The sequence below is a fragment of the Apium graveolens genome, chromosome 2, assembly GCF_009905375.1.
Source record: "Apium graveolens cultivar Ventura chromosome 2, ASM990537v1, whole genome shotgun sequence".
In the NCBI taxonomy this organism is placed as follows: domain Eukaryota; kingdom Viridiplantae; phylum Streptophyta; class Magnoliopsida; order Apiales; family Apiaceae; genus Apium; species Apium graveolens.
Window position 1 is genome coordinate 153,143 of NC_133648.1, and position 23,627 is coordinate 176,769.

The window sequence follows — 23,627 nt, forward strand, 5'->3', positions numbered from 1 at the left end:
GACTTGAAGAAGTCCCAGCTTCCTTGTACACAAGATAATTAGTTTTTAACAATTGATCAAATATGGTGCACTTATCACCAAGTCTCATCCTCAAATGTGAACGACGTTGTCCCTGTATTTGTATCATTACCATTAATATTCGTTGAGCTCACACAAAGATAAATTATTGAGCTCAAATAATTTCTTATATATGTCTACTATTTTTACAGTTATAAAAAAATTATTTAAACATATTATTTAATATAATATATATACACACATATATACACATACACACACTATAAATTTAATATAATAAATTTTAAATTATATAACTATTTAAATGTATTATATATTTATTCGAATTCATATGTTATCGGATATGAATATGCCTATATCCGTATATGTATCTGCAATCGTGGGATTCAGATACATATATATCCATTTTGTTTCGGATACGGATAAAATCCGTTTTATTTCAAATACAAATGCAGATTTTTTGGACGAATATCGGATTTTTCGAATTTTTTGACAGCTCTGCTTCCTTTTACTGTTGATTTTGTGAGGACCAATGTTACTTACCAGGGTGAACAAAAAACCGAACAAACCGCAAAATCCAACCCGCTCCTTATTTCGGCCGACGGAACCGTACTTTCCAAAATCCGAAATATAATTGATTTAATTTTTTTCAACACGAATATAATGGGTTGGGTCAAGATTCAAAAACTTTAAATCCTTATTAACTCAACCCGGCCCGATTTTATAATAATAGAATTATTATTTGAATTTTTAATTTATGTATTTATTGTAATAAATAATATATTCGAATAAAATTATTATTTTACGGATAGCACACCATAGGTTATTAACTTTAAACTAGAAGGGATACACGGTACGTGCAGTATCCAATAATATATATAGTTCAACTTTTCATTAAATTTATTTTTAGTTTTGACTCCTAAAAATATTTAAATAATTTTATTTGAGTTTTAACCCAAATCAACCCGATCCGATATATAAAGGGTAGGGTAGGGTTGGGTTGAAAATATTGTTTTTGATTAATGGGTTCATTTTCTAAAGACCAAATTAATTGGGTTTGTTCGATTTATTAATTCTAATCCGGTCAACCCGATCCGCGCTCACCCCTATTACTTAATCTCAAATATTTTTCAAAATACTAGCAAAATGATGTACTTGGAATATGTGATATGTGACGAAATTTAATTGAGGGTAAGTGAGATACTGTATTATTATGATTTGGGAATATATTTGCAATACTTTTTGGAGCCTCTTTCATTTTCCCTTTTATAAGCTCTCATTTTTCATTTTTGTGATTTTTTTGAATATTATTTGTAATTTATATATTTCTCAATTTATTAAAAATAGTAATTTTTATGATATAAAAATTATATATAATCGCCGCCTTTTTAATTACTACTCACTTTATAGATTAAATAATAATTAATCTAATTACTTACCCCCAATTTTATTTTTATTTTTAACATTAAATTATATATTTTTTTAACTTTTATACTAAACTACTTAATACAGATCAACAAGATGGTGGGAGCATCAAATGAGTCTCTATTTCGAGCTTCACTTTAGAGAGGGCCCTAAAGTCCTTTGTGAACAAATTTGAGTTCGGATCAATAAGGGTTCGATTTGATTTGGTTAGTTAAAAACCGGAGTAAGAATTTGAATTCGAAAATATTTACGTTAAGTTTAACGTGACTCAAATTTAGGTCGTTAAAGTTTGAAAATGACAGAAATATATTTTGAGTTTTAATAAAATTCTTAACATTCAATTTAAAAATACAACTAAGTATTTAATCCACAATTCATTTAAATTATTTAATGCAATGGATAAAAATTTGAGCTTCGCTTGTGTCGAAATTGAGAATAAGTTGATTCAAGTGGGTTTTAACATTTTTTTAAAAGATTAAATGTTAGTGTTCACGAAGTGTTCGTTAAGGGTTTGAGTTCAACTCGGCTCATTTTTGTTCGATAAAAACTTGCATACATCTCAGTCGTTAATGCCTCGAACTCAAACATAATTTTTATTTGATGAGAAAGCTCGATTCAGCTCATTTCGAAAAAAAGTTAAGCTTGGATCGTCACATATAAATCTTGACTCGGCTCGGTTCATTTACACACCAACTTTTAATAGTATCTATTAATATTTTTCATTTTTAATTTTTACAATATTATTTAGTGAAAATTTAATATATGTAATTAAATATAAAACTTAATTAATAATAATAATAATAAATTTATCCCAAGTGAATTTGATTTTCTAAAAATGATCAAAGAGCACCATAATAATTGTGATTAAAAATTAACACTCAAGTGTTTGATGATATTTGAGTCATGCTCTGTATTGATATATATTGAAGTAACAATATAATATTTAATTTAATACTTTATTACTAGCGAAACTCGAACGCACGAATTTTATTTTTATTTTTTAATCTCATGGCTGTGATCGAAATGAATAATTAAAAATGAGGCATGGGTCAAATTATAAATTATCTCTTCATTTGCTTGTTGTAATATATAGTATGGATTCTGAGGGGGTTTTCAATACTAAAACAATTTGATTATTTAAATATTTAGGGATATTCTCTCCATCTAAAAAGTTATATATACAAAATATTTTAAAATAGGTTTATATGGGTATTAAGATCATTCTTTGTACAAGTCAAGAATTAAATTAAAATTATTAGTAGCATTACAGATATCAAATTAAATATTAAAATTTAATTTCAAATAATGTGACATTACTGATTTGACATATTGTGATGATGATATTGGTAAATTTTTCCGGAAATCCACTATTATTTATTTATTTTTAGTCAACCACTGCATGTCACATGATATTTGGGTACCAATTTGGTACGTTTAACATTATTCTAACATTATTTCTTTAGTTTTCATTTATAAAATTACTAGTATATACATAATGTACAATTATTTTTCTACATTATATATTGTACATTATCATTATATATTATATATTATAATTTTAATATATTGCCCGTAGGATTCGAAACTCATACCTAATGAATAATGATTTTAGAAAATATATCTAACGATTCTCATTAATTTGATCTAGCCCTGAATTGAATAGTCAGAGAACCAACAACCAAATTTTTAATTTTACGTTTATAATAAATAATATAAATATTTAAAATTTTAATACAAAATTAATAATCAAATTGTCCAATCTTTAATTATCTAAGTGAATTTGTACACGTGTCCCCAATATATAAAATAAAAATAGGAAACTTTAGTCCCACTGTAAAAAAATACAGGAGGGTAAATTTCACATCACTTCTGTTCAAAAAGTTACCATAAAAGCAGGATAAAAAATAGAAAAATTACAGTAAAGGGTTTGGAGAAAAGAGATGAGATATACACACACATATACATACAGATAATTACAAATGTTATGCAAGCATAGCAGACATATAACGGCAGCTGCGAACGGTGTTACATCACACAACTTTTATATATAGATACAGATTTTGTGTGTATATATCGGAGGTGAGGCGAGATTGGTACATTTCAGCCCTAATTTGGATTGGAAGAGGCGAATGCTGTGAAAAAGGTGAGATTTTTATGGTTTTTGAGGTGTTTTTGTGTGTAATTGAGGTGTGATTTTGTGTTGGAATGGGGGAATTTTGGTAAAGGTGGGGGCTTGTGGCGTGTGTGTGTGGAGTTTGGGAGAAAGGTGAGGTTTTTATGTGTTTTGAGGTGGGGAATTGGTGGAATGTGTGTTTGGAGGTGAGATTAGGGGGATTTTAGGGGTGATTTTGTAGTGGGATTCGAGAATTTTGATAAACTTTGTGTCTTGCTGAGAGAGAGAGGAAGAGGGAGAGAGAGAGAGGGAGAGAGAGAGGGAGAGAGAGGGGGAGAGAGGGAGGGAGAGAGTTTATGTTACAATTTCGGAGAGTGTGTTACAGTTTCAGAATTTATATTAGTTGAATTTCAGGTGTGATTTTGTGTTAGGATTTGAGAATTTTGATAAAGTTTGTGTCTTGCTGAGAGAGAGAGAGAGAGAGGGTGAGAGAGAGGGAGGGAGGGAGGGAGGGAGAGAGGGAGGGAGAGAGAGAGAGAGAGGGAGGGAGAGAGAGAGTGTGTGTTACAATTTCGGAGTGTGTGTGTTACAGTTTCAGAATTTATATTAGTTGAATTTCAGGCGTGATTTTGTGTTAGGATTTGAGAATTTCGATAGAGTTTGTGTCTTGCTGATATGTGTGCGTGTTTTATGATTTAGGGAAAAAAGTGAGATTTGGAGGTGTTTTGTTATGTGTAATGCTTGATTGTGTTTCTGCAGCTGAGATTAGTTGAAATTCAGGTGTGATTTGTTTTTTTGGTATTGGAGAAATTTAATAAGCTTTGCGCCTTGCTCATACGTGTGTGTGTGTTGGGATATAAGGTGAGAGTTTTGGTTTGTTTGGAGGTATTTTGCTATGTGTAATACTTGAGTGTGTTTCTGCAGCCGAGAACCGAGATTAACTGAATTTAAGGTGCAATTTTGTGTTTGCATTCGAAAATTTGAAATAATTTGTGACTATGTGTGTGTGTGGTGTGGATATGGGAGTTTTTCTTCAAGGGTTTGATGATTTCTGATCTTGTAATCTTTCTCTTCCTTTCTATATATATAGCTACCATAATTACATATAGATATGTAAGAATTTATGTTTATATCCACAATTCAACAAGTTTAGAAGATCTAGGTTTACGCTTATATGTTAATTCAGTCTGCTCTCAAAATTTTGTTAATACCTTAACCTACTTGACATAAACAAATAAAAGCATCTGCTGTTTTCACATTTTTAATCTCTCAACATAGTGGTGAAATTGAGTTATAGTACATAGCTTATGTCATGTCATATGTGTATCATGTGTGTGTGGGGAAAAGGAGTAGATTGATTGATAGCTGGAAAGGAAGATTGACTTTGAACTGCGAAAAATTCCATAACTCTCAGCCCTAATTCCGAGTATAGGAAACTAAATCCGCCGAATGCAGCAAAAATGGTGAGATTTTCAATTCTTTTAATATCTTTTATCTTATATATGTAATCGTTAAATGTGTTAATACAGAATTTAGGGTGGTTTCTTTTTGTGCAATTTGGATATTTTATAAAGTTTGTGAGTTGCTAATTTTCAAGTTAAAAATGTTATCTTGATAAGTGATAACAGAAAGGGTTTAAATTAAATCCTTAATGTGGACAGGGAAAGTGACGAGATGAATGTTTCTATATTCAAATCAGCTTTCCTATTTTCATAACAAACGCTCATTAGTCTATATTCAAATCAGCTTTCCTATTTTCATAACAAACGCTCATTGGAACGATTTTTGTGATGAGGCAACACATATTAACTTTGTTTCTATGTATTTTGTGACATCATTTTCCCTTTGGAGTATTATTAGCTAAACCTAAATTTTCCACTGACCTACATTGATGAAATTATATGAAGGTGCCAACCTTGATAACAAGTGTGAAGTGAGATTTATTTTTCTGTTTTCTTATCTCTAACCATCCTGGAGTAGATTCCGTTTTTATACAACATGTTGGCCGACCTTATATTAAAGATTAATTCTCAACCTGTTATTTTGAACCATAATTCGTATACACAATCTTCTTATGCTGCAAGCCTAAAAGTTCAAATAATTGCTATATATGGCACTTCTGTTCAACTGTTTGCTGTCTCCCAGGTTAGATACATCGAAAGCTTGACATTTTATGGTTTATTGTTTTTTTATAAGTACCTTATATGTCCTATATGTACACAGACATCGTTTAGCTATAGTTTCTGTGAGAAGCTAGGTCTAGTTGTCTGTTTCTGGTTCCAACCTCTTGAAATATATTAGCATTTCCGAAGTTCTAATTTTGCGCACTATGGTGTAATTTCTTCTGTAAAGTAAATTTCTGGCACCACAATAGTTAGTTTCATAGATTTAGCAGATTATTAATTTATTTACCATCATTTTACTATTTAGAAGTAATACCATATATCCTTCCAGTATATTTATATAGTATGTAAATTTGTGGTTATATTTTTCTTTACTTGTTATGTAGAAATTTGCAGTTGTAGATCTGTTGCAATATCATATCTGGAATAAATATGCTTTTCTTTCTTTTCCGTGCTAGGAAGTGCAATCAGAGATTCAAGTTCTCCATATGGCGGGATCAAGGTTCTCTTGCAGTTAAAGAAGCTATTGACCTCTTTGAGCTGGCGGTCCATACGCTGAGAAATAAGAGAGAACACTGTGGAACTGCAAAATGTTATTCAGCAGCGAAATTGAATCTTTGCATGATGACGGATTTGAAGGTTCAGTGGATGAACGCAATACATATAGAAAAGTTTATTTTGGAAATGATGGCGGTAGAGGCACTAAACGGTGTCTTGTTACTGGAGTCATAAATTTTGAAAATGTTCATAGCAAGGACACGGATATATCACTTGGTTCAAACAGTGGAAACTCCGATTTAACTAGTCAGGAGGATCCTATAGAGAAATCTGAACCTTTACATGTCTCTGGACAATTTGAACAGGCAAAGAGAGAAAACCCTGATGTAGCGGCAAAACGAATGAAATTTACTATTGAAGATCCTTCTGAGGGCAAATCGTTTATACAGAATGGGGTCGATTCTTCAGCTCCATTGCAAGGAGCTGTTTCTGATGTCCCTCAGTCAGCTTCATGTTTTGTACCTCACACTGTTACATGTCGAATAGTTGAATCAGCTATATGTGGGGTTTCACGTAGTTGCTATCTGCTAAAGAAGCACAGCAAGATAGACTTAGGTGGTGATACTAATGACGATGATTATTTCAGGTGTAAGTTGTCCAGTGTTGATGGTATTGAGCAGAAAGAAGTTGGAGTTAGTAAAGCTATTGCATCACCTGTCTCTCAGGAGAGCTCTGCGACAAAACTTTTGGTTGGTAGTTCTGCCATAGTTGCAATTGACTCCGGGGTTCATCGACCTCCGAAGCCACGCTGGAAAGACTCTTGCTTTGTAGAACTAGATGAAGCAGAGATGTCGTTGAGTAGAGAGTCCAAGAATGATCCACGCCCCCTTCTCCGTTACCTCATTAACCGTTTATTAACAGCAGCAGGATGGGTGGTAGGGAGGCGTAAAAGATCCAATACATATAATGGGATTGGAGAATATGTCTATAAGTCACCTGAGGGAAGGCCAATTCGTGAATTTCGTAGAGCATGGGTCTTGTGTGGCCAGCGTTTGTTTAAAGCTTCAGATATTGTCCGCCAGGAACGTGATGTCAAGCAGTATATTGATCTGACTCAATTTTGGGCTGCTCTAAATGAGTCATCAAATAAAATAAAAGAAATGGATGACTGGAGAACTACTTCAGCATTAGCACATTGTTGGTATCTTCTAGATCCCTTAGCAAAAGTAGTGTTCATTGACAAATTGTTTAGCTCACTAAAAGCAGGAAAGATAATTCGCGCCAAGAGAAGTTTAGCGGCTCATTCGAAGAGAGCCAGTAATGCTGTTTTCACCTTGCAAAACGTGGAAATTTATGGAAACCTTTTAGGTGATGGACATGTGACCAATCAGCCTCGTGGATCTTCTCAGGTTTTAAATCAAGCATTAAGCAATTTTGATAAAGGTATTATTAGCGACCAAGATCAATATTTTGAATTTTTGCAGGGGGTACCAGTGACAAGCCAGAAGGGTGCACCATCTATTACATCCGAAGAGAATAACGGGAGAAGCATCATGTATGGGGATATCTCTGGTAATGAACAAAACAGTCTGGCTATAATATCGCAAACTTATGGCTCAGATAGCAGTTCAGATGAGAGGGGTAATGACCTGTTTGATGTTCCTGTTAGTACTCATGGCGCAAACCTATATCTAGGTTGTGAAATGAGAAACTATCCTAATAGCGGTGGAGACTGTTTACCTGCGAAGCGTAAATCTCTCGGCTGTGGTACTAAGCCAAAAAAACCTCGAGACAAAAATGGACAGAAGAGATCATATAAATGCCGATTAAAAGACGACGATCTTTTAATTTCTGCTATAATAAAAAAGAGAAGTTGCAAATCCACTGCCAAACAATCCAAGGTGAGAAAGACTTCATACAGATCAAAATCTTTCAGAAAGCACAAGAAACAAAAGGGAAGTTGCAGGTTGCTCCCACGAAGTAGTGGGGTGCATTGCACAGAAAGAAACTTTTTATCCTTAGGCTCCCGAACAGTATTGTCCTGGTTAATTAACACTGGAAATATTTCTCTTAATGAAGTGGTTCAATACCGGAATACAAAGGATGATACTGTGGTGAAGGATGGTTTTGTTACATGGGATGGGATTTTATGTAGGTGTTGTGACACAGTACTCTCTGTGTCTGAGTTCAAGAGTCATGCTGGTTTTAGGCTGAACCGTCCCTGTCTTAATCTTTACATGGAGTCTGGTAAGTCATTCACCTTATGTCAACTTGAGGCATGGTCAGCAGAATATAAGGCTAGGAAGAGTCCTACTCCGACTGCACGAGTTGACGAGTCAGATGAGAATGATGATAGCTGTGGGCTGTGTGGTGTTGAGGGCGAGTTGATATGTTGTGACAACTGCCCATCTACATTCCATCAAGCTTGCTTGTATGAACAGGTTCAGCGTCAAGTTTTCTCTATAATTTATATATGATCATATATTTCTTAATACAATTAACTTTATTTAACAAGTTCACATTTCTGTCAATTATGGGTACATCTGTGGAGTTTTAGGATGTGCTTTCTTCCCTGTTACTAAGATTATTTATTTGAGTTATATGTGGTATGAGTAGAAAAATATACCAAAAATAGTATGATTCATTGAAATTGTAAAATATCCTGGAAGAAATTGTTTGATATCATTAAGATTTTAGTAGACAGGTTCCAACTTACGAGATGCACGACTGGTATTTTTGTAGTTAGAAAAATTATAGAAGCTGAGCCGCCACTTTTTGCCATTTAAAATAAACAAGAGAATCCGGAATTATTAATGCCTCCCTCCCTGTGACCAGATATGGTGCAAATGAGGTATACAGGTTGTGGAAAGGTTAATTTTGTTTATGCCACATGTTGCAATCAGTCTTCTCCTTTCCTTGTGTATTGTTTTTACCAACATTGAATAACTCATGAAAGCTAAAATCATACTGAAAGTTAAGCTATATGTGTTCTAGAGAAATGCGCTAATTTAGAGTGCTAAAAGGCTTCATACGAATGGTAATGTGTTGTGCATATATGCATGTGACGTAAACTTGTGAGTAGCATAATCCGTTTTTACTGACTTGGTCAGTATTATCTTTTTGGCCATGTTCTTACATCGTTGATGGGGTCATATATTGTCAAATGCATCTGCCAACTTTTTAGCCGTCAGTTTACATTGTTGCTCCACCACTCATTTGAACTATTTTATGAGGATGAAATATCACTGGATATAATTGAACCTCTTACAGTCATGTTCAGCTGCAGTTTTTATTTATTATATGACCAGGGAAATAAACCTAATTTTTGCTTAATTTCTTCAGGACTTACCTGAGGGAAGCTGGTACTGTTCGCAATGCACTTGCCTGATTTGTGGTGATTTGGTTAATGATAAAAATCCTTCAGAATCCCCTAATTCAATTACATGTTACCAGTGTGAACATAAATGTAAAGATCTTCTACTAATTTTCAATGTATTATATTATGTTGATACTAAGCAAAAAATCATGAGATTTTAAGTTCATATTCATTAGTCTAAAAGTTATTAACCATCCATATCCAGAAAGTTACTCGATCTGGATTTCATATTCATTAGTCTAAAAGTTATGAAAGCAGGCACTCAATTCCTTTGTTTTTGATAAGAGGAGGATTTCCTTGCCACTAGGCTAGACCCATTCTATTCATATTTACAGATGAGTGGCCTTTATCATGTTTACTTTATGAAGAGCTTTTATCTTTTATACATTCTGTTTTGGTTTTTGACATTATGTATTCCACTTGTACCAATTATTTTGACATTGTTGTTCTGACAAGAAACTATAATTTTAATAGAAAATTTCATTTTTAATATTCTAACAAAATATAAGCTTAAGCGTAATTCTTCTATGGTGAAAGCAGACAGTTGCTCAAATCACCTTGGCTGCTACTCAGAAAACTCTTATGCCCGTCGTTTCCTTCATTCTGTATCTATAAAAATACCTGAAATGTCTAATGTGCAGTATGACCCTTTATGCTATTAGTAGTACTACTATACTTTATACTATTACCATTCTCCTCATCTTTAAAATACAAGCCTGTGCCCCTGAATCCTCTGATTACTCTGATACTTGCTGGCAGATCATGAGATATGCCTAAAGGAAAAGGGTATGAAAGCAGGCGAAGCTTCTGACATCCGGTTCTGTGGAGAGGAATGCTACAAGGTAATTTTATTTATTTTTAAATCTTTTAACTGGTCCAGTAACCAGTAAATTGTTGCTAGTAATGCGATCAGGAAAAAGAATTAGTCAAGTGTATAGGATCTGAAGTCGGTTTGAAAAGTTTATATTTTCAAGCGACTATTTGTATCATTGCGATTTGCCATATCACATTATTATGTGCAAAGAGGATCCAGTCTTCCAATCTTTTTGATTAGTGTACCAATATAAAAAGCTGCCAAGTATAGAATAGATATATGTATTATGCAATGTATAACAAAACATAACTTGCAAATCAGAACTAAACCAAAGATATTTCAGATGTTACTCTGCATATTCTACTCAATATAATTTTGCTTATTCTGTGAATGTTTTCTTTATGCAATTTTTTTTGTTTTTAATTTCCGTTTTGTAAGAATTCCTTACACAAACAATTGTTTTATCAATCTATTTGCACGTACACACATATAAGTATATGTTTCACATCAATTAATACAGTGCATTTTACTAAAGTGTACGTTACAAATAAAAAATGAGACTGAAAGAGAAACAATTCCTCAATACATGCTAGAGTTGACTGTATTTATGCTCAAGTTTTAATTGAGCTATCCAAAATAGAAGGTGTTCCACAGTACTCATCCAAGACATAGGACTTTCAAATGACAGGCCTTAGACATGTGTAGCTTGTGATTCCGTTTCCTTAATAGATGAGTTGTTAACAGATTGTTTAGTAAAAAGCTTAATGAATCTTTTGAGGATTCAGATTGGGCTATTCAAATATCGTTCTTTGTTAAATATTACTAAATTTGGTATCTTGATAGTTCTTGCTGCTGATATTGTATGGTCCTTCATCCATTGGTACGTGCAGGTTTACTCGGGTCTTCATTCTCGCGTCGGGCATATGAATCTCATTTCTGATGGTTTTGCTTGGACTCTCTTGAGGTGCATTCATGGTGACCAAAAAAATTATTCTGCTCAGAGGTTTGTTGCTTTTAAGGCAGAGTGCAACTTAAAATTAGCTGTTGCTCTTACAATAATGGAGGAGTGCTTTCTTCCAATGGTTGATGCAAGGACAGGCATAGACATGATACCCCATGTTCTGTACAACTGGGGGTAAGTACTTTCTCTAATCCTCAACCTGATCCAACTTAAAATGTAGATGTTGATCATATAACATTCAAGACATTGAGTGTACAATCTATTTTTCCACCGAAATACATAGATAATGTGTTACTTGCTCATCTCTTACAGAAACTTAAGGTATTAGGGGAAGCCACAACCTTAATGAGGTGGTCATACTCATTTAGTCATATTTGTGTTGTAACGACCTCTTGACTCGAACTAGACTTTAAGTCACAAAATTGATATCTATGACTTAAGCGCTGCTGTTCATCCAGGGTAGACACAGTTATGTTTTCCTTATGGAAATATTAAATATAAAATAGGAAGGAACAAATTTTTTCGGGGTGGGGATGCTGGTTTCTTTTTCCTCCCCTGTTTTATCTGAATGTGCTTAGTTCTAAATTTCCAAATATACACTTGCTACGTGTATGCTATACAATATTTTAGATTGGCATAATGTAATGAATGGAACCAAGTTATACCTAATTTAGACCACCCGATATCTCTGGCCTTAGACATATTGTATGTCATTATTCTCCTTCTTTTGCGTATTTTATTGGTTACATATGAATCTGAGGATTTTGGCTTTTGTGCAGATCTCGGTTTGCAAGACTAAATTATCATGGTTTTTACACTGTGGTCTTGGAGAAAAATGACGTGTTGTTGTCCGTGGCATCAATCAGGTAGCTTTTATTGCGATTTTCTTCGTGTAAATTTAACAGTGACGATCAGCTGCCCTTCCTGAATTTAATAATAGTGTGCATATTGTTAGTAATGGAGTAAATTTTATTATTATTACTTTCTTGCTAATAATCTCTTGTTGAGGGAAATTTAGAGTAGACAGGGAAAATAGACTTGTTATCTCTTTTTATTTTTGAAGTCAAATTTATAGAACTCAATGATTATATAATTGAGGAAAAACCAGTAAAGGACATTCTCCAGACCGTGCCAATATAGAAGCTTTATAAGCTGGGTACATATAAAGAAGACCACAAAGGACATGAAACTCTGTTGTGTGTGCAAACTAACATATACATAGTGTACTGGTGATAGTATGTAGATGTGCAGATTCCAAACCCTTTATTTATTTGTACTTAACCAATTGTTTTAGATAGACTGGCATTCCTATACAGATTGCAGGCCTTTTACCATAACGATTAAAATCTGTTGCATTTGATGTTAGACTAAATCAGTCTTATACCATTACTAAATACCATCATGTAGAGCATTTGCTATGGTAGTAGTGATAGAATAAATAATTAGTGCCCTTCAACAGGAATGTAATTAAGCAGAGGATGCTTGTGTGAAGAATTTGTATGAGAAAGCACCATCACTTAACTGGCAATTTTCACGAACTTATTGTATTTTAAAAAAAAAATTAAACTAGATTCGTGGTAACGTGCGAACAAGTAATTAAGAAGACATTGTCCATAGTAGCTAGGGAAATCATTGCAAAATGCAAAGGATGCAATGTAACATAACACGGGGCTGCAAATAATTTTACTATATGGAGTGGAGGAACACTGGATGAGGAGAAGATAGCACAATTACTCGTGTTAAATTAATCAGGTTTTTTTTATTAAATACTTGTTGGAATGCAGGATCCACGGAGCATCAGTTGCAGAAATGCCCCTAATTGCTACTTGCAGTAGATATCGGCGTCAGGGAATGTGCCGCCACCTTATGAATGCCATTGAAGAGGTAGCATTTTTATTTAAATACATAGAAAGAACCTTACAATAGATCTCTGGTATATGCACTGATAATTAATGAAGGTAAATACATAGATCTATATCCCCTTACCTATTTTGCCCCCCGCCCCCTCGTCTTTGTAAGGTAAGTTTTCTACAAAATGGAAAATGTTTAATGTGTAGCATGCTTTCTTGGCTTAAAACAAAGTTCTTTGATGTGTGAACTAGAGATTGCCTTGAGCTCTTGGTTTATTAGTGGTGCTAGAGCTGCATCCGGAAACTTTGATCTCTAACATACTTTGCAGTTAGCAATGACCTGATAGTCATAAAAAAAGAAAAGTTACAGGAGTAATATTACTTCAACATTTTTCAGATGTCCAAAAATAAGGACCCCGCCATGTATCAAGTAAACTGAACCATACCTCTCTACTATATCTAACTTGTATGTGGGCCAAAGGGTGTAGGGAGGGAAGGTGTACGCAGACATTACCCCCCTAACCCTAATCCAGAGGTAGTTTCCATCAAGACACCAAATATCAAATGCTTTCACTGCATACGTGTTAAAGGTTGTATGCAATAGTGGCCACCAAAACTATAATTATGTAGATAACATGACCCTAGTATCATGGATAATAAAGCATTTCCTGCTTAAAAGTTATCTTTTAGAAGTTTCAGTTCTTTTTGTGAGCTCAGTATGTTGCCTTTTTTGCCCTGTAGATGCTAAGGTCCATCAACATTGAGAAGCTTGTGATATCTGCGATACCTGAACTAGTAGAGACATGGACAGAAGGTTTTGGCTTTGAAAGCTTAGAGGATGATGAGAGACGAGGACTGCGGCGGACTGTCAATTTAATGGTATTTCCAGGAACGGTATGGCTTAAAAAATCCCTCTGTAGGAGTCAAGTATCAGAGGAGCAACAAATCAGTAAGAATTCTTGTACTCAGTCTTATTACCGTTGCTTCTGTTGTCAGTTGCCACCTTTGATTTTTCTGAAATGCATGAATATAATATTATAATATATGTTGGTGAAATAGGATCATGCAGTGCACCGTCTTCTGAAAAAGATGACCTGGGTGTTTCAGGATCTTTGTTCGAAGGAAGTCATGAGACTCAGCCTGCAATAAATCCTGAAGTATGCCTGTCCACTGAAGAGCTTGACGTCAAGACAGAATTAGCACCCGGTGATGTCAACAACATTCAGGTACACGAAGATGAGAAAGAAGCCGTGGATATCCACTGCCCGAAGCTGTCATATGAAGAAAAAGATGAAAATAATCAGTTGGAAGTTCATCTTAATTCCACGGAAGTAAATATTGAAAGAGAACATACCGAACAGGTAGAGAACGGTAATGCAAAGCATAATAACAGTGAATGAAGTAGTTGAGGAGACCTGTAACATCGCGCTTAAAGTGCGTAAAAAAGAAATATGAGTAGATCACTTGTAGCATTGCACTCCAGAAAGCCTGGAGGACTAGATTTAGCAGTTCATACAACTGCAGGCCAAAGTCGAAATTTAGACTAGGTGTTTTTTAGTCCGTTTTTTAGTCTTTCTAACAACCGAGAAAAGTTGGTAGATTTAGAACAAAATTTTCGATAGCATACAGAATTACAGTATCCGCTAGAAAAATTTTGTTGGAGAGGGTTGTAACATATGGCCTGGTGAGGAAAAGGAGACAATGAAATGATACATCAAGTTGTCACTCTCTTATGGTAAAAAAATAGACTTGCTTTTCTGTTATCGTTTTCCTTACCTCTTGCTCCCGAGTTTTTAAAAGAAAGGAAAGGAAGTATAACTAGTTTCACTTTCCCTCGTAATCGTGCTCCCAAGTTTTAAAATGGAACGAAAGCAAGAGGTGATGAATGCAAATTAAACACACTTCCATATCAAAATTTTCACTCCAAAAATGGGATGAAAATACTTTATCTTTCAATCACTTACTTCCTTCCCATTCAAAAACTCGGGAGCAGGGTTAATATTCCTTCATCTTTTTTCCGTTAAGTAATATTCCGTCACCTCGTACTAATTATATAGACACGCACTGATCATCTTCTGGGTCTGTGTAAACTTGTGTTCATGGGCGACCTGCTTTACTTTTTCCATTTATGCCTTGTTACTTATCCAAGAAGGATCTGAAAATGTTCCCAAATAGGGCGCATTTGTTTTTTACGATTTATATTAATTTTCATCCCATGACACCGGAAATTTTTTATGAGCAATATCACGAAGACAACTCATCATCGTTGGGAACGAATGTGGGGGCTAACATTTCTCATTTTGATTGCGACCAAGCGAGGCCGGATATGTAGACCTCTAATGGAGTTTAAATTTTGAAACTTAACCTCAAGCTTAACGCTTTTCCAATATTTTTGCCTTTGTTGTATTGATCCCACGAATCCATCCAAGCTGGAAATGTAAACCGATTATTGAGTTTGAATTTTGAAAATTGACCACAAACTTTAATGTTTTTCCATTATTTTCGACTCTCATGTTTTAATCCGATAAATAGTACAATATATCGGGGTTCTTAAAAAAATAAATTCTAATTTAAAGTGGATAAGTGTGATAAGTAATTAGTACTTTTAAGGTAAAAAATCATTTGGATAATTTTGTTTTTAAGTTGGTGATATTTTTGTAAAATCTTAAATTAAGTTACATAAAATTTATTTAAAAAAATTAAATTTTAATACATGAATATGAAATGAAAAAATAAAAATAAGTATGTACTTAGGGTTTGTAAAGAAGAAATGTTAGGAAGAAACGACATTGGCCTCGAGAGGAAAAATTAAAAGTTGAAAGCATGAAGAAGTGTTGTATAAGTTCGATATTAAATATTGGGTGAAACGACGAAACTATTTCGATGTATGCACAAAAAATAACTCTAAAATCAATGAAAGGGTAATTTGGTCTTCTCACATATTCTTGCTTCGGAAATAAAAAACGCTTTTAAAATTACATTTCTCAGGTATTTTTCAAGCAGTCCCTTTGCCGTGGAGAATCTACAGATGCAGTGTATCAATTTACCTGATCATTTATGTTCAAAACTGTCACAAAATCACAAGAAAATTCCAGTAAATGCTTACACAAAGTAAACACAAACTGTTGTACAAATATGCAGGTCATTCTGCTACCTAATACAGACAGTTCTCTTAATAGTATATGTTTATATGTAGAGAAACATACTAATTTACAAAGCCAAATGCAAACCATCACAATCACAACATTGGATATGGCTCTAATACATATCCAGCAGATAGAGTTACCAAGCTCAAGGAGTGGGACAAAAGAAGTTGTGTGATGCAATTCCGAATAAACCTGCTATTAACTTACTTCACCCTCGTGTGCTGTTGTCTCGCTTGTTTCTTTGTGTTCCACTGCAGCTGCCACAGGGCTACTGCTTGTCTCACTTATTTCTTTGTGTTCCAATGCAGCTGCCACGGGGGTACTGCTCGTCTCACTTGTTTCTTTGTGTTCCACTGCAGCTGCCACGGGGCTATTGCTATCAGATGCTTTGTCACTCGGGGGTCTACTAACATCTTGCATTTCTTTGTGCTCCACTGCAGCTGCCTGAGGGCTACTGCTATCAGATGCTTTGTCACTCACGGCTTTACTAACATCTTGTGTTTCTTTGTGTTCCACTGCAGCTGCGACAGGGCTACTGCTATCAGATATTTTGTCACTCACGGCTCTACTAACATCTTGTGTTTCTTTGTGTTCCACTGCAGCTGCCACCGGACTACTGCTATCAGATACTTTGCTCACGGGTCTACTAAAATCTCGTGTTTCCTTCTGTTCCACTGCAGGTGCCACAGGACTACTGCTCTCAGATATTTTGCCACTCATGAGTCTGCTAGCATTTTGGACCAAGCTATTATCCACCTGTTTGAAAGGGCTAGAAACAGGGGAATTTTGTGAACTACTAGGGGAGTTGCCTTCCAGTTGTTTTGGCCTATTCAAGGCATTGCAGTGTGGGCAATAGTAAGTTATGTACGGGAAATCTTCCCTCCTTGCAAGCCCTGTATATGCAAGGAACATAAAGTATTATAAGTTTACTATCCACAATTTGATTGGCTTCATTTTAAGTTTATTTCTAATTTATTTAGACAAAAAAAAAAGAAAAAAAAAATCAGTCTTAACAATTTTACTCTAATCACCATTGTGCATATGACAGTTGCCACATATTAGTGCGTAAGATTGGGTAGGATCCTCCCCCACAAGCAATGCTGCAATTCGAGCAATCCATCCTCCATCCTGTGCATGAAATCCTGTAGGATTTTCATGTTGAACAACCAGCTCGTCACGTCCTAACATGTCAGACCCCTCAGCTGCAGCCTGTTGCATAATTTCTTCTTCTAACTGATACATACCAGCACTAGAATTGCTACTGGATCTAGTGAGTGGTTGCTTGCGATTCCGGAGACCGCTAGATTGCAAATGTTCAGCATCAGTGCTCTTCCCCATGAAGGGATTAAACTTCAAGTCATCGCCCATATACAGTTTTAAGCCAGAATCTGTACCCAACTTGGATGCTAGAATTGTTGCAGCAGCTGCCTTCGCTGCTGGGTCGGGGTCATATCTCTGCAAAAACAATACAAGGAGATGTTCATCATATTTTCCAAATTTTAACACCAAGTGTCATTCTTCCTCATCATGCAAGTTGAATTTAAAAACGCTACAGGTCAAGATTAATAGAAGTGTATGCTTTATACTCCCTCCCCGTCACAGAATTAAATATTATTTCTTGACTTTCGAGTTGCGATATGGTATGGTTCGAAACTCACTATTCCTATTTCTAAGAAAGCTAGGTATCTTCATCGTTTTCAGAAAAAAAGTTTCTTATTAATTAATGTATAAGAGTTTCTAGAACCCAACTTCTCGAGAATTTAACTTCTAGATTTCTAAAATAAGCTTGCAAGGCTTTGTCAACATGTAGAACAGACAAAATAAGATGGTTATTACCTGAATTAGTTGTTGTGTAGTATAATAATTAGTCCTCTCTTTAAGTTCATTAATTTTTTCCAATCGTTCTGCCCGAAGCCTTTCTATAGTTTCTTGGTCTTTGCGGTCACCTGAAAAGTCAAATTAAAAAGCACTAATGAATACTAATAACCATGCGCTTTGTCCCAGAAATTATCATCATATGAAAGGATAGCATAACCTCTTCCATAAGCTTGTACATAATTAATCAAAATCATTCAGGTACTCCTAATCAATGGCGATTCCAGGATTTTACAAATGGGGGTACAAATTTTTATCTGAATGAAAATGATGCATTATAACATTGTTACTAATATTAGAAGCTAAATTACTCTACGTAGAACATACTAAACAATCATTAAGCAACTCATAAATGGGATACATAATAAAAATATATATTTTTTTAAATGATGGGGCAACAATTGTACCCCCACCCTAAGTGCTGGAATCGCCCCTGCTCCTAATAAAAATAATTCACCATAAAAACATATATATATATATATGTGTGTGTGTGATAGCACTTCACGGATCCTTGCCTAACTATATACAACTTCCACATATAATGCAAACACCTCATCTTTTGAAACTTGGCTTATTATGCCGTGAAGAACCAAAATAAGTTTATCGTTGATTTCAATTCATTGTGGTGAAGTAACATTTTTAAAAGTAAGACAATATGCATAATCAAAATAGCACACGCTTTGAGATCAACAGTTTAAAGACTGCAATTTTTATGCAGTATATGACATAGAAGCTGATCCTACTCTAAAATTTAATGTTAAATAATACACCCATAAAAGACTGCACATAAATACAGCCATCAGCCAATGGATCCAATATTTATGTGAATTGTCTTTAGCTTGGTGGAAACATGCTTGTGCTTTAACAAATTTAATATGTAATATTGCCTTTCCAACCCTAATTATTTAGTTGACTGTGTAACATGCATGGCAATAGTCTTCCATTCCCCAACAAGGAGAAAAAGTGAAGACCAAAATAAACAATAAACCATTGTGTCATTTCCTCCTTGGACGTATCCATTCCTTTTTTACATGTATTTCTGTCTATGTACCCTTCTGTGCATCAGTCTTTCTTTGTGTATAGATTTTTCTGTACCGAATGGTGGTAAATTCTGAATGAATGAAGCCACATTACCGAGTCTAGTAAAATAATGTCATCGCCCTTTCTACTTTCTTTATAGAGTAGAAATATTTCATATAAACACTCGAGTAGAGAAAAATGAAATTCATCAAGTTCCGGTACTAGACAACCCAGGGCAAAACTTAAGCCAGGCAGCACATGGGTAGAAAGAAATCAAAACTGTAAGTAAAATCAAAACAAGAAGCTAAATTACAATTGGGCTGTTAACCATCATTAAAGAGAAATGGAGACAGGATAACAATAACATTCTACAAAAAGTTAGGATCCATAAGAATTTTAGCTACTTACACATCCTTGTGATGCCTACAAAAGCTGAATAAGTAAGTGAACACACAGCAGGCAAAAGAAACATGGGCAACACACGTAAGGCCCTCATTTTCCAGTTCAAGTCCAATGATCTAGTGGTAATGATAGCATAAACCACAGCAATAACCTAAAACACGGATATTCAAGTGAATTAGTATATAGAAATATACTCGGCCAAGCAAAAATTATCTTTGCCATCAAATGATCAAATATGTAATACGGAAAGCGTGAAAATTACTCTAAGAATGACTAAGAAAGGTATTCATGAGTTATTAAATCATGTTAACTTCTTATGCTCTACATTGTTTGCAACACAAGTTCCTGAGGTATTCATTAGTTATTACATAATATTAAGTTCTTATGCTCTACATTCTTTCCAACAAACAAGTTGTTGAGGTATGCCTAATATTCAGTCTGTTCCGCAAAACAAGACCTCATGTTGAAAGTTGAATTATACTGTAAACAATTTATTGCAGAGTATGCGAGCATTATAGAATCACATGGCTTTATCTTGCGTGAGTTTTTTTCATTGTGGAAGATTCTCATGCAGAAATCAGAATACATACAAAATAAGCACTATCATTTAGCCAAAGTATTTGTATTGTGTGTGTGTGTGTGTGATGACTGATTACTTGACAAAAAACCCAAGGCTTAAATACAACTTCTTTTATTCTCTAGTTCTCTTTATTATATTTAGCCTTGAAATAAAATAATTGTCAATGGAGCCGCTCCTTTCTTTTAAAGTTAATCTTAGCTGAACACCGCCTTTAAGTACATCTTTGAATCCTTATTATTTGAAGACATAATCAACTAGTCAGGCCTTAGATTAGAGTCCCGTTCCCTATATATTACATTATGTAGGCAGGTGCTAGGTGGGATTATTTCCAGAACCCTCTCAAGCACATAACTCAAAAGTAGGAGAATATAAGACCTAATTTTGAAAAAGAAGGTAAATGATTGCAGGCAATACAAATTTTGATTACTATCAGAATGCAGATAAATTAGTCATATGAAAGGCAGAAGGGTGACAAAGCACAATAGTAAAGGGAACGTACCTCAAAAAGTACAGAGAACACGATAAGATTTCTAGTCATCCTCCTCCAACTCATAGATCGCCTTTTTAATCTAGCAAGAACAAGAGCCTCTTTCCTGGAAATATGTTGCAGTCTCTTCTCGAAGTCATCACCATGTACCCCAAATAACCCATTCCATATTCGAGACAATAATCCCCTCTGGTTTTTCTTCTTCTTCTTGTCCTTCTTATCTTCTGCAGCTGTAGCTGGAAGTTCACCTACGATATCTGCAATTTCTCTCTGGTCTTTCTTGAATTCACTAGCCATTACCTATAATTAAAAAATACGACGACTTGATTTATGTAAACAGAATTTCATATAACAATCATTTTTTAAAAATGTATATTTAAGGCAAGATCAATAGTAGTTGGTTCTATATTGTACAATTTTTCCAGTGATAGTAATAGGGAAGGCCTTGCTATAGTCTAATAATTTAACTACTTACCCCAAAATAAACATAAGTTGGGTCCAGATATTGTACAATCATATCCAGCTATAGCGTTTTAACTTGACAATTCTGTGGTCTGTTTTGACTTGTTAGGGTTTTTTCTCAATTCTCTGCTTTGTTTTGATCTGACATCGTCTTTTCCTTTATTTTTATTTTTTCTGAACCTAACTAATTCTGGTAATGCATGCACTGCAGCACAGGTCGATCACAATTAACTGATGATAATCTCTGCAACCCAAATTTAATTTTCTTATTAGGCAATATAAGGATGATGCCGGGAAAAATTATCAGTTGCTACTCCTTCATTAACTGGATGCCCAGTACCTGTTTTAACTTCTTAATTCAGGCATAACTGTATTGTTGCATTGTTTAATCAAATTACACCTACTGATATTTATGTTGGGACTGAACAGCAGGTTATAGGTAAGGAACATAAAAGTGATTGGGCCGAGGATTATAAAAAATAAATCTCGCAACAAAAACATATAGATCTCTGTTTTTAAGATAAAATTTTAAAAATCGATCCTAGTTAAGATCAAACATTAGAAAGTTAATGTTTAAAAATCCTTTTCTAGAAGATATGTATTAACTATGACAACATAAAATAACTTAACTACAGAACAGTCTAAGCATTGGGATATCAAAGAATATAAGATTATTCAATCCATTTTTTATTTTTGTAATGAATTCATTCTCCTCAACCGAACTCAACTCTGCCGAGTTCAATTAAACCACACGGAACAAAATGACAAATATTAATTAAAGTCGCTAACTAAGGCGAAATATCTGGCTTAGGCTGCTTTCCTGGCCTCATACACGTTAAAACCTAGATTTGTCTCCTATATAATTCTTTAGTCTGGCAAGTAAGAACCCTAACCATATGTTAATTTAGTAATTAGAATCCGCAATCAATAAAACATCAATACATTATACAACATAATCACCATGTCTGACAAAATGACCTTGAGCATCACAATCAAACAAAAGATCACAATCATATTTTTATTTCTAAAAGTTTCAAATGTTTATTTTGTAATTAAAATCTCTAATATTTTATACATCCTTCCACATTCTATACGACATAATACAACAATATCGCCACATATGACAAAAAAAGCACGACACGTATAACAATCAAACAAAAACCGCATTCGTGATTTCATTTCTAAAAGTTCCGAATCTCTAATATTTTATACATCCTTCCACATTCTAAATATAACATTATATAACAATATCGCCACATACAACAAACAATTACAATCAAACAAAAATCGCATTTGTAATCTCATTTTAAAAACTTCCGAATAAACAAAAATCGATAACGTAACCGAATGACACGCACAAACACGCATTCAATCCTAACTGCAACATTTCACATACAAAAACACATAAAAATTCGTTATAACAATTCAATTATGCAAATTTTAATCAATCTCCTAAATCTAATCATCTAATACATACATAAACATATAAATAAACACATTCATATGCATAATTTTTAACAATTGTGCAAAAAATTAAAAAAAAATGAGAAAATTAAACCTCGATTGTGAAATTAGGATCGATTGATTGGCGAGGTGAGAGATACGAGTGGATTATAGCGTGTGAATTGTGTGTATAGGCGCTTATATATACATAATCTCTCCTTCCATGTTTGTATTTCTCATTTTCAGAGTACTCTTGTCTATTTTTACCTTTTGTCTTTGTTTTTTTAATTAAACATGGTTATCCACTAAACAAAAATTAAGAAGTATGGAAAATAAAACTAGAAATTTTGATTACGATTCTCGCCCAATTCGATATTTTGATCATGCTAATTATAAAAAAAAATATATATTTAGTTTTGAATGGATCGGAAATAAGTTTAAAATATTTCCCTTTAATTATTAACTTATATATTATAGAAGTGATTAATTAAGTATATGTTTTAATAAATTTCGAGATAAATGAAAAATCTGATTAACTAAGTGTATGTTTTAATAAATTTCGAAATAAATAAAAAGTAAACATAATGAAATTGACAACAAAAAAATAATTACTAAAATAAATGTATTATTTTTTTTATTAATTAATAAAGAACATATACGCATTTTGGTGATGCGTATTTTATATTAATAAAAAATGAACGTGCGTATGTCCGATGTAAAATAACACACATCGGAGACAACTTAAATCAACCATAGTTCGAGGAGTTGAAGGCATGTAAGTTATGGGCAAGAAAAAGAGGGGCATAGGACCAGTTGAGTTTGGACATGCAAATTTTAAACCTCAACATCGATAGGAGATTAGATAAGTTTACTTGGAGAAACGCGTGTAGATGAGACATTGCAGGATTAGTATGTAGAAGACGACTGTTGTTCGTATTTACTATCGATCAAACATATTCGTCAGTTTAAAAAGATGAAGCCTCTAAATTTCAGCCACGTGTCATGAACGTCCTTCTCGAGTAAACCCTATCAAG

The 23,627-nt window shown here is 34.0% G+C and overlaps 2 protein-coding genes across 4 annotated transcripts; one reads left to right on the top strand and one right to left on the bottom strand.

Moving 5' to 3' along the window:
* The first annotated feature begins 3,383 nt into the window (after positions 1–3,383).
* On the top strand, positions 3,384–14,606 carry LOC141706532 (increased DNA methylation 1-like). 3 transcript variants are annotated; one of them, XM_074509264.1, is made up of 11 exons: positions 3,384–3,586; positions 4,904–5,019; positions 6,138–7,586; positions 7,662–8,618; positions 9,520–9,643; positions 10,313–10,395; positions 11,258–11,502; positions 12,108–12,194; positions 13,113–13,212; positions 13,920–14,127; positions 14,238–14,606. In XM_074509264.1, exons 3-11 carry the CDS (start codon positions 6,270–6,272, stop codon positions 14,576–14,578), a joined length of 3,462 nt encoding a protein of 1,153 aa, XP_074365365.1. In that variant the 5' UTR covers positions 3,384–3,586; positions 4,904–5,019; positions 6,138–6,269; the 3' UTR covers positions 14,579–14,606. The 3 variants fall into 3 exon arrangements, with proteins under 3 accessions (XP_074365365.1, XP_074365364.1, XP_074365363.1); XM_074509263.1 differs by lacking the exon at positions 4,904–5,019; XM_074509262.1 differs by lacking the exon at positions 3,384–3,586 and having other exon boundaries at positions 4,086–5,019.
* Positions 14,607–16,207: 1,601 nt separating this feature from the next.
* Positions 16,208–22,871, bottom strand: LOC141706533 (uncharacterized protein At2g24330-like). The gene is made up of 6 exons (XM_074509265.1): positions 22,709–22,871; positions 20,701–20,988; positions 19,628–19,772; positions 18,161–18,270; positions 17,356–17,779; positions 16,208–17,217 (listed from the first exon to the last, which is right to left on the bottom strand). Exons 2-6 carry the CDS (start codon positions 20,983–20,985, stop codon positions 16,523–16,525), a joined length of 1,659 nt encoding a protein of 552 aa, XP_074365366.1. The 5' UTR covers positions 20,986–20,988; positions 22,709–22,871; the 3' UTR covers positions 16,208–16,522.
* Between the last annotated feature and the right edge of the window lie 756 nt (positions 22,872–23,627).

Coding starts and splice junctions, on each gene's coding strand:
- LOC141706532 (XM_074509264.1), top strand. CDS start 6,270: ATGTTATTCAGCAGCGAAATTGAATCTTTGCATGATGACGGATTTGAA. Junction 11,503..12,107: donor CATGTTCTGTACAACTGGGG/GTAAGTACTTTC, acceptor GCTTTTGTGCAG/ATCTCGGTTTGCAAGACTAA. Junction 13,213..13,919: donor TTATGAATGCCATTGAAGAG/GTAGCATTTTTA, acceptor TTTGCCCTGTAG/ATGCTAAGGTCCATCAACAT.
- LOC141706533 (XM_074509265.1), bottom strand. CDS start 20,985: ATGGCTAGTGAATTCAAGAAAGACCAGAGAGAAATTGCAGATATCGTA. Junction 19,773..20,700: donor TGTTCTCTGTACTTTTTGAG/GTACGTTCCCTT, acceptor TCCGTGTTTTAG/GTTATTGCTGTGGTTTATGC. Junction 17,780..18,160: donor CTACACAACAACTAATTCAG/GTAATAACCATC, acceptor TTGTTTTTGCAG/AGATATGACCCCGACCCAGC.